General features: G+C 39.1%; 2 protein-coding genes across 3 annotated transcripts; one reads left to right on the top strand and one right to left on the bottom strand.

Annotated features, from left to right (window-relative positions):
* Nucleotides 1-571: 571 nt before the first annotated feature.
* wdr54 (WD repeat domain 54) lies at nucleotides 572-5,765 on the bottom strand. The gene is made up of 10 exons (XM_008418912.2): nucleotides 5,613-5,765; nucleotides 5,152-5,415; nucleotides 4,425-4,487; nucleotides 4,245-4,311; nucleotides 3,776-3,832; nucleotides 3,577-3,704; nucleotides 3,320-3,420; nucleotides 2,867-3,029; nucleotides 1,419-1,493; nucleotides 572-973 (listed from the first exon to the last, which is right to left on the bottom strand). The coding sequence occupies exons 2-10, from the start codon at nucleotides 5,374-5,376 to the stop codon at nucleotides 842-844; spliced, it is 1,011 nt and encodes a 336-aa protein (XP_008417134.2). The 5' UTR covers nucleotides 5,377-5,415; nucleotides 5,613-5,765; the 3' UTR covers nucleotides 572-841.
* c20h2orf81 (chromosome 20 C2orf81 homolog) lies at nucleotides 5,755-9,839 on the top strand. 2 transcript variants are annotated; one of them, XM_008418914.3, is made up of 4 exons: nucleotides 5,755-5,866; nucleotides 6,794-7,036; nucleotides 7,512-7,688; nucleotides 8,737-9,839. In XM_008418914.3, the coding sequence occupies exons 2-4, from the start codon at nucleotides 6,809-6,811 to the stop codon at nucleotides 9,580-9,582; spliced, it is 1,251 nt and encodes a 416-aa protein (XP_008417136.1). In that variant the 5' UTR covers nucleotides 5,755-5,866; nucleotides 6,794-6,808; the 3' UTR covers nucleotides 9,583-9,839. The 2 variants fall into 2 exon arrangements, with proteins under 2 accessions (XP_008417136.1, XP_008417137.1); XM_008418915.3 differs by lacking the exon at nucleotides 5,755-5,866 and adding an exon at nucleotides 5,902-6,083.
* Nucleotides 9,840-10,829: the final 990 nt, after the last annotated feature.

The raw sequence follows: 10,829 nt of genomic DNA, 5'->3' as shown, positions 1-10,829 counted from the left end.
TGTTCCTAGAGTGCAGTCCTAGGAACAGCTACGATCCTTTGCAGCAGTCATGTGATATAGGACCCAAGCTTAAAGTGGAACTACATGAGTAGAGAGGCTTTTTCTCAAACATCAAGGAATTCTGAATGAAAAATCTACATTTGTAATTTGATTATATAACTGATTGAGAGGTATCATTATTAAAATAGTCATAAAATTAATGTACCATAATAACAATATTGAACATGGCAGAGACCACATATATTAAATATATTTAAATATTTTAATATATTTGGTTCACAAATGAAAGTGCAAAATGAAAAGAAAGAGCATGAACCCCCCACCCTTCCTTTGTGATCTGTCCACACTTACTGATGTCTGAAGTGTGTCTACTGAGATCTGCACACATGCAACACTAGCCAGCCCCAATGTAGAGTCTCTCATATGGCTAAAGTAGATTTTTTATGCAACTCTACCGTGCCCTCTAGTGGACTTTGTATGAACTACACGAACGCTGGCCTTCTACATATGTTTGCTCCAGAGCGCCATCTACTGCTTACATGCTCAAATAGACTAAAGCCAAAACACAAAATCAATCTTCAAGTGTTTAATGTTGCCTTTGTAAACAATAAACAAAACTACACTTATATAACTTTCTACATAAAATAGACGCAGAAAAAGTTAAGATTCTTTACATTACTTAGTCATTTAAAATCTGGTTCAAATATTTATAAAGGCAAACCCAGAAAGAAAAATCACAAAATGCTCCCTTTTGACAAGCCTATGTTTAATATACACTTTATATAAAAGTACTAAATACCAAATTCACATTCATGCCCTTAGCCTTACACATGACAAAGAACTACGACTGTACATACCGTATGATTTCACTCAGATCATAACCTGTCACTGCAAAAGCATAACCATCTCCATCACAGAACTTAGCGCCACAAATCTGTGTATCTGTCACACATTCATTGTGCAAGTGGGCGATCTGCAAAGATGTTAGAAAAACAAAGTTAGGTTCTGGTTCACAGAGGCGGGAAAATACAGGAGAACAGATTTAACCAAGTGAACAGTAAATTAAAATGGTTTTTATTTACAGTTCTGCACAGAAGTTTATATAGCGTCAAAATGAGCATAAGCGTCATATTTGTTTTGGGCTTTTAATGATCCATCCACTACACAAAACCTGCAGTGTGTCAAAGGTGAAACTTGTAAGCAAACGTCTGTGATGTGCGCATGTCTATCTGAGCTTGTGTGTCTAAATTTTATCTTGTGTGGACTGAAGCAGATTAAAACCTTTAAAAAAAAAAGAACAGTGAAAATGCAATGTTAAAAAGCCCAAAATCGAAGACATTAATGCCCAATGTTGAATAAATAAAAACCCCTCACTATATGTATATTAAAGTAGTGTAGTTTGCATACTGATCAGTTACCTCCACACTGTTGGTTTCCGGTGTAATAGACAGGTGCCAAACCCTGACAAAGGAATCCTCAGCAGCAGACAGGAGCTAAACCAAAGGCAGAGGATGCTTGAGTAAAGCAGGTGCAATGGCTTCTGAACTTTTACTGCCCCCCCCCCACACAAGCATGACATGTTGAAAAGGAATTTAAAATGAAAAAAAAAATTACAATTAACCATGTTGTGTTTGAATTAGTACTTTTAGTTAGTCATGTATTGGAAACAGTCTTCCTTTTAAATAAAGAAAATAAAACATCAGAATTTTCTAAAAATATTTTTACTCGGCAAGAACGTCAAGCGAGTAAGAATGTAGTATTTGCAATTTAAGCTCTAACTCACATTAGCAAAAAGCCATCTACAAATAATAAGAGCTTCTGTGTGATTTGAATGGATTCGTTTCTAGCATGCAAAGATTAGAATGATTTCTGAGAGCATGAATTTAAAATGATTGATTACAGCTTTAGTGTGTAACACCTGTACCATTCACAGCTGAAATATGATCACTTGGATTACCGACAAACCCTAAAGGGTATTTTAACCACTTAAAGATAATTTAAAGATTAACTGTCTTTATAATTTTCTTGGTTACAAGCTGAGACTGGAGATACTTCACTTAATTGAAACCAGGCAAACTTAATGTTTGAAATGTTACAAAAATGCAAATAAAGTAGCTCCTTCAGAAAGTGCCACAGCGATCAAGGTTTTCTCCAGCTGTACAAAGGATAGATTCTAGCAGCACTGCCCCTCCCCCACCCGTTGCTGCACTCTGGCAGTTATTTGGCTGAAAGAAGGCTACTGCACTTTGTGCTTACTTAACAGAAAGATTAATTCAGCTGTTTGATAATGGCCGACAAATGCAGTTGTGTAGTGGAAACTCATAGTAATCACTATTCTTATGCAAGTACAGCGCCACAGTAGCAGCTTAGCTACAATCAGCATCTCTGTTAGGCTCCCGACTGTAGGATCGATCTCTGCAGATAACCCGACCGAACAACCAGCCAATATCAGATGTCAAACTTGTGTTACACTATACAAAGCAGAACAGCAGAAATGTTCTGCTGACCTCAGCGTGACAAATCTCCGTCATCGTAGGCAAGTTTACTTTAAAAAAGCTAACGTTAATTCAAATGTTTTTCTAAAGTCTGTTTACATTAAATTCAATAAGCTATCATAACTGTAATAAATAAATTAGCAGGAATAACTTGCTTAATACGTTTTTGTGTTACGTTTTCCTTTAAATACTGTAGCACGATGTTGCTTTTACTCAAGGTTATCAACAAGTGGAATCTTATACTGGCCCGTGCCAAATTCATGCACAAGAAAACATGAACTTTTAAAGGTGTTCATATTGCTGGTTCTGTTTTGTTATATTTTATTTCAAGTTTGCATCTCATGCGGGATATTTGGTTGATAACAACTTACCAGACCAGAAAAAGGAGCGATGTCCAGAGAGTAGATCCAGCGAGCGTGAGCGTTGACCTCAGCGTGAAGAATTCCCGTCACCGCTTCGTACAGACGGATCTGACCTGTGCTGTAGCCCGCCAACACTGTACCTTTCCACAGCTTGACAGACGAGCAGGTCATGCTGAGGGACGAGTGGAAAACAAAGGATCGGTATTATTCAGAAATGAAAAGCAAAGCAAGCAGATATTATGGCATAAAAGCAAAAGAAAGTGGACAGGCTAAAATAACTGAAGACCAAAAGTAACAAACAATACATCAGTTTAAAAAAAAAAAAGAGAGAGAGAAAGAGGGGAGGAAAAAAGCAATGAAAGATAAGTTATAAATTCTTACAGTTGGGTTTTCATTACAAGACTTTAATTTAGCTAACGTTTGTATAAGAAATTTGGATTACAAAAGCAGTTAGGGTATTACTCCAAACCAGGGATCTTGTTAAGCAGTTGAAATTCCTCTCCAGACTTCCACACACACATGTTCCCGCCGTCATCTGCAGTGACCAGATTAGCTAAGCACTCCTAAATGGATAAAGACAGTAAATGGGGCGGATTATGCAATCTGTGCCGTCTTAAATAGTTCGTATAGTACTATATAATTATTTTATGTAATATTACTTGTGGAAACAACTCCTAACTAACACAATTGCAAAGTAAAAAAAAAAATACACAATGTACCTGGCTGCCAGAACACTCTGAAGCAATATCAGTGATGGCCTCTTTGTGCTCCTCCAGTACCTCAGACAGGGTAATGTTGCTCCCTTTAGAGGGAACATCAAACACCAGAACTGCCCCCGATGAAACCCCTGGATACCAACATAACCCGTTTAAGTAGTTTGGTCATTTATGCTAAAATATATATTTATTTTGTACTCACCAACACATACGTAATTGTCAGAGACGGCTGATATTCCTCGAGCAAACACTGCATGTGCTGGAACAGAATTCAGCCGGGTTAGTACACTTGATCTGATATAAATGTAGCACTAAAAGAAAGTCACTGCAAACGTGCAGACATGGCCTGCTGGCTGGTTCTGTCAGTCCACGGCAGAGCAATAGAGGACACGGATTGAATTTTAGACCTTTGTGGACGTTTGCGGAGGTAGACAGGATCGGCGGAGAAGTTCAGCTTCACATTTAAGTATGTCACAAAATTATGGAAATGGGGGGCCAAATTGTCAGTGCACCCCCAGGTTTTAGTTGTTTTTGTAGTTTGAAAATGCATCAAGTTTTAATCCATTTTCAATAATTAAAATGTGTGCTTGTGTTATATCCGCTTACATATTCACATAGTAAATGATCAGTGGGTGAATGGACAAACAGACTGCGTATTATTTAAGTTTTACCTGTAGGTGCTTCCGGCGTGTCCAGAGCATGCCAGTACACCATGATTGAGCCGTCAGATTCATACATCTACACAACAGATTTGTTATGGAGAAAATATGTTAAGATTACAATTTTTTTGAGAAGTATAACTAACATGTTGTGTAAAAGAATTTCCTGCCAGTGACGGAGAATGACTTTACCTGGATGCCTTTTTGAGAAGACACCACCAGCAGATCACGAGAGGGTAAAGCACAGAAAGCAGCCTGTAGTGAGAAATTGAAAAGTCTGAGTCACAGTAAATAAGACTTACCTTTACCCTCTCTATTAATTATTATTATTATTATTATTGTTATTATTATTATTACTGCCAAAAAAAACTTTCTAACTAAGCATTATTCACAACAGACTCATAACAGACATAATCTGTTATGAGTGGCTGAGCATCATCAAGTGTCGATGCATCATGCACACAACTGGCGGTAACAAGGCCTACATAAAATTTTAAGAGAAACAGCTTACTAAATATCAGAGCCAATATCTTATGTTAGTCCCAAAAATATTGTTATTCACATCAAATGTGAACTAAGTGGGCCTGGGCTCAGAATGTGATACTAGTACAGGAGCCACTCATGTTGAACTGAGTATGTGGGTCTTGTGCTGACATAGTTGTTATAAAAATCTTATAAGACCAGTTACCATGTGGACAATTTCTCTTGAGCCAATTTTTCAGCCCACTAAATGTTAATGTTTAACTTTGCCAGTGATGTCCGTTGATTTGCCAAGCCATTACAAAATGGTTAAGAAAACTTTGAGATGCCTTTTATTCTGTTCACACAAACCATATATGTAACATAAGAAACAGATCACTGTGAGTAGATGGTAAAACAGATATGGAGACACACAGATGTGATTGCTCTACGGCCTAACCTGCATGATGAGCGATGTGCTTGTGGCAACATTGGGTTCTTTGGACTGCAGCTGGCGGTGGGAGTAGTTGAGGCCGTCCCATGACGTGCTTACCATGTTCACAACGTTTGCATGGACGACTGTGAAATAGGTAAGGCGCCTCGGAGCGATGCGAAGCACGCTCAGGTTGTTGTACAGCGCCGATGCGCTGTTTTTAAGCTGGATGCTCTTTTCCTTGTGAAACATGGTACAAGATACTATAACAACTGCGTTCACTGACGTTCGCTGAAGATAGAAGAAAATAATCAATAATCAGAAGACAACAGGTGGTGTAAATTTAGGATACATACACGAAAACTGTTGCTTCTTAGAAGGGAATGTGGATGCTATGTCTAGCATGCTAATTATGTTAGCAAGGATTGCTATTAAATACTATGAATTAAGACTATTATTTACATTTTTACGAAACGCACTGCTCATACCCTTGTTTCTGATGATCACTCAAATCTTGTATTTGTATTCAGCTGTCATCATGGAGTATTTTCTCATAAAACATTGCATACAAAAGACAGAACAGCTTTCAAGCAAGCTACAGGATTACTAATGCGTCCTCCGCAGCCATAGAGACAACGCACCTCTGCGTGCTACGTCATGGGGGTTGCTAAGTAACCGTAGATTGTGTGGGTGACGAGTACCAGAGCGCATTAGAAAGCTTTTCCGTGTATAAATTAGTGAGGTACGTCTCAAATACTCTTTTACTAATGTTCCATCTGTTGAAATTCATTTTTATTGGGCGAAGTATCGTATTACTTTCTTTTTCTTTTTAATTAGACATACTTAGTCATTATAAAACGATGCTAATTCACCACTTAACAAAATGGCGTTCCTTCATTTAACAACTGTCAGACCTAATCGGCATAATCGTGTTTAAACCGCTTGTTCACAAGCAACATGTGAGTAAAAGAACCGTCAGAAGGTGCACACATGCATAAAAATTGGAGGTGGTAAAGGAGCATAAATACATCTGTGTTCACTAAGACAACAGACTGGCCTGGAGAATTTAAAGTGAACCGCTCTATACCACAGGACAGAGAACACTGCTTCTTTATCAAATGAAGGAGATAATTCACAACCATTACTATGATTTTAACAAAAGTGTGATGTGGCAACTGAATATTTTCAGTCAGAGAATACTTCAGATGCACTTTAATACATATCAGGTGTAGGAAATATTTCCTTCCCACAGCCATTACCATCTCTAATGACTGAAGAAACTTAGATTCATCCATTAGACACTCATCTCAGGAATATTAGGTGTTTAGGACTACAAAAGGCGGTTTTATTGCTTACTTTGGTAGACAGGTAGAAGTCTCCATTATGTTGTTCTTATACAGGAATTTGGTTCAATAGTTGAAGCAAAATTATTCAATTTTCTTGCAAACGAAACAAAAAGAGAACCAGAAACGTCTGTTAAGTCTTGAATCAAGACTTGGAAGAGATGATGTGCAATTCCACACAACTAGACACTGACTTTGACGCGCCAGGATAATTTGTTAATTATATTGCTTTCAAGATGTTCGATGTCGCTACAGTGAGTTTAAATTGCAATATTTGATTGGATGATTTCCAACTGTTTTCTGCTGATTGTATTTCATTTTTACAGAGCCTCTAAGCCAAGATGAAACGTCCCTCTCAGGTCCGCAAGAAGGATAAGCAAAAAGGAAAGGCAAATGTCAAGGAGGTCCCAGTGCCGGAGCAGGAGGAAGAAGTTGTTAACCCCAGTCAAGTCAGTCGACCCCAATGGACAGAAATGTTGAGCCATGCAGATGAAATAGTGGGGGGCATAATGGATGAACTGCAAGGCCAAGTCATGGATGGCTGTTATAAATCACACATTGAAAAACAGGTTAAACTTCATATTGTCTAAATTTAACTCATCAGCAACTTAATGTTAACTGCCACACATTGGACAAAAGATTGCATTTTTTTATATTATCTGTTTTTGCTCCATACTATCATTTTCACACAAAAAAATTAGAATACTATTTAAAAAGTAATTTATTTTATTAACTCAGTTCACTTATGTGGCACACATTTTCTACATTAATTACTCACAGACTGATGTTTTCAACCTTGTATTTCTGTTAATTATGAGGATTTTTTTTACCCACAGCAAATGAAAACAAAACAATTAGAATATTACATCACAGCAATTACAAAGTACCTTTTAACAGAGTAAAGGAGGCTTAATGAAAACATATATTTAATACCTGGCTAACGGTTATTTTTTTAAAGTTGCTTTTAATATGACCAACAAGCCTCATCGAATCACATTTTAATTTGTTGAATATGACTGTATATTGCTGGTCTTTGCATTCAAGCTTGTACCATACAGTTTGTCCTGGGTCAAGAACTACCTCACTAAGACTGTGGAGTGCCAAATCTTGTGCCTGGATCAAGGAGAGGAACCAGAAGAATTAGCTTCAACAGAAGACCTTGAGCCTTTGACGGCTATTCCAGATTGTTGGGCCCAAGGATGTGTGCCTACAATCCATACTGTAAGTCGGTCTCATTGCACTTCACAACAGGTACACTTGGCTGTGTAACTCTTATTTAAATCTTGTTTTGAAAATACATTTGTGTTCAAATCTTTGACATTGCAGGAGCATTCCTACTCACTTTTAACGTTTTCTAACAGTATAGCCAAAGATCTGAGTGTTTTTCTTTGATGGGGCAGAACAAAGAGAATGATACCTGGTTTTCAAATGTATTTGCACAAAAATAATTAGAAAGGTATGATGTTCACCCTGTTCATTTTTAATTGACTTTACTCTGATGCCCCTTCATAAAGTGTCTTGCTACACATTTCCTTCAAAAGTATCCTAGTGAATAGACCTGGAATGTGTTGAGATTAATTTCATTATAAATACAGCGAGGTGAGCTCAAAATGAAATGCCGTGGCTTACACGCGTAGAGCTGTGTTTGGCAGAAAACTGGCACTGTAAATGCCACTGAGCACACCGTCCTTATAGTGGAAGATGGTGGTAGTATTTTGTGTTTAAGAGGGATGGGAAAACTGAGCAAAGTTTCCCCAAAAAATTTGGGCCTTTGTGTTTAGGCCCAAAGTTGGTTGGGCCTAAACACAGGGCAATCCTGGAGGTTTGAGGCCACAAAAAACTTAAGGATGTTTACAATCCAGCAGTAAAACAGCTCTAAACCTATAGCCAGGGCTACTACAGAATAATTTAAATCAAAGCAAATTCATATTTTAGAAAGTTGAAACCTAAATCTAAAAATCTGTGGCAAGATGAAATAGGTAATGTTCTTAGAGACTCTCCATCCGATCTGATGGAGCTTGAGTTGTCCTGCAAAGACAAAATGTTCCACGGTTTTTTATTTTTATCTTTTACACATGCTGAGATCCATGTGCCACTTTTCTTCCAATTTACTGTTATCTACTACTTTATCTTGACTTATCGCATAAAATCCCAGTAAACTACAGTAGATTAAGGTTTGGAGCAATATTGTGTCAAAATGTAAAATTATTCCAGGGGTATGAAAACCTTTGCAAGTCACTGTCTAAATGTTTCTATGTCTTTCTCACAGGATGTTGGAAGTGACCAAGAGTCATTACACACAGAGTCAAGTGGCCGAAGGCGATCTAGGCGTGGTTCCTTAAAAATCTTGGGTTTTAAGCATGATGAAAAGCACATTGAAGAAAAGCACAAGGATGAAAGTGACCTCTCATCTAATGTTTCTAGTACTTGTGCCCCAGAAAGCAGTGACAGAAAGAAGATCATTCAGGTGAGAAAACCCCTCAAAGATACTAGGAGGAAACTACTGCCACCTCTCTCCGGTTCGTCAGAGAAAAAGGATGTGGAGGTGGAGGTAGAGGTAGAGGGTGAAGACAAAGACAGCATCGCTTCCAAGACCCCACTGGCATATCGCCGCAAAGATCTCACGCTGATACCAAAGCTGGATCCTAAGCGATTGCCTCAACATTGCATTTGCCCAGAGTATGAGATCGTCAATGATGACTTCGCAAAACCTAGCCTCCAAAAATCTTGTGTATTACCCAGATTGGAGCCAAAACTGACTATGCAGAAATCTAAAAGGGCAGAGACACCGTCAAAGACCAACTCCAAAGAACCACCAGAAAGGTTTCAGCAAAGACATTACGACAACTTCCATCTGCATAAGCAGGACAAGGAACGGCATAAACTCTTTGGCCCGCTGAGGCTCGACACAATGATTTTGGCCAAAGGTGTTTCTCTCTTGGATTCTCAAGCTGCTGAAAATATTCCTCCCAAAATGAGCTATCCTTCGCAGACTACCAATCTGAAGCCGATACCGAGTGATGTTGCTGTGCCGATATATTCAGTTGACAAGGTTGCTGCTGGTCCAACACCTCGAGTCACACCAATAACGCAGACCAAGAACTGTGACACCTGATTGAAAGAGTTAACATGACTGTCGCTGCTTAAGGAGAAAGATGATCTATATCTTAATGACAAGAAAAAAAAGCTCAATGCAATGCAAGAAAGTTATATTTTGTTCTTTATGAGATAGTAGTAATAAAAGTTTAGTTTTTAAATCATACATTTTAAGTTATACATGTAATCAGAATTTCCTTTCTCATTGGCAGTGTTCTAAAAAGATTTTCTCTGTGTGAAATAAAGAAATAATAAACCACAAACGCTCTGGTGTTTGCAAATATCTATAAATGGCTGGTATCCATAAGACCAGTGTTTTTCAACCACTGTCGTGAGTGATCGTCAGGTGTGCCGTGGAAATTATTCAATTTCACTACGGTACCGTATTTTCCGGATAAAAACCTGCTACTTTTTTCCGAAAAACCATGCGGATTGTAGCCCGCTGTGGCTTTTCTGTGGATTTTTCTTCAACCACCAGGGGGCTCTATAGCAGGAAGTGAATCATTAGAAGTCAAAATTGTAAATCAAAGAAGAACGGCTAATTTCCATTTAGAACAGTGTTTCTCAACCTTTTTCGGGCCAGCGCCCCCCTAGTCCTTATCCAGGTCCTTCACCGCCCCCCACCAAAAAATTTGTAGGCTACTTTGCACTGACAATTATTTTATTATTAATGTTACTATCATTGGGCTGCACAGTGGCGCAGTTGGTAGAGCTGTTGCCTTGCAGCAAGAAGGTTCTGGGTTCAATTCCCGGCCTGGGGTCTCTCTGCATGGAGTTTGCATGTTCTCCCTGTGCGTGCGTGGGTTTTCTCCGGGTACTCCGGTTTCCTCCCACAGTCCAAAAACATGTCAGGTTAATTGGCCTCTCCAAATTGCCCCTAGGTGTGAGTGTGTGTGTGTGTGTGCATGGTTGTGTGTCTCTGTGTTGCCCTGTGACAGACTGGCGACCTGTCCAGGGTGAACCCCGCCTCTCGCCCGAAACGTTGGCTGGAGATGGGCACCAGCACCCCTCCCGACCCCACTGAGGGAAAAAGGGTGCAAGAAAATGGATGGATGTTACCATTATTGAAGATGTTTTGAATCGGCACACCGATTATGCTTTCCCGTACACTTCAGCGCGCCTTACGCTGCTTCACCTCGCGCACATAACGGGGTAAATGTAGCGCGCGGGGGGGAGCGTACGTTTCTTCGTGGGGGGCGCCGATTTATGTTTTCGCATCCACCTGAATAATGTGTAGTTGCGCCCCTACCCATGGCACTTCAACAA

This window comes from Poecilia reticulata, chromosome 9, assembly GCF_904066995.2.
Source record: "Poecilia reticulata chromosome 9, P_reticulata-male-v2, whole genome shotgun sequence".
NCBI classification, from domain to species: Eukaryota; Metazoa; Chordata; class Actinopteri; order Cyprinodontiformes; family Poeciliidae; genus Poecilia; species Poecilia reticulata.
The sequence above is the reverse complement of the archived record's forward strand: the minus strand, read 5'-3'. Positions and strand labels throughout refer to the sequence as shown.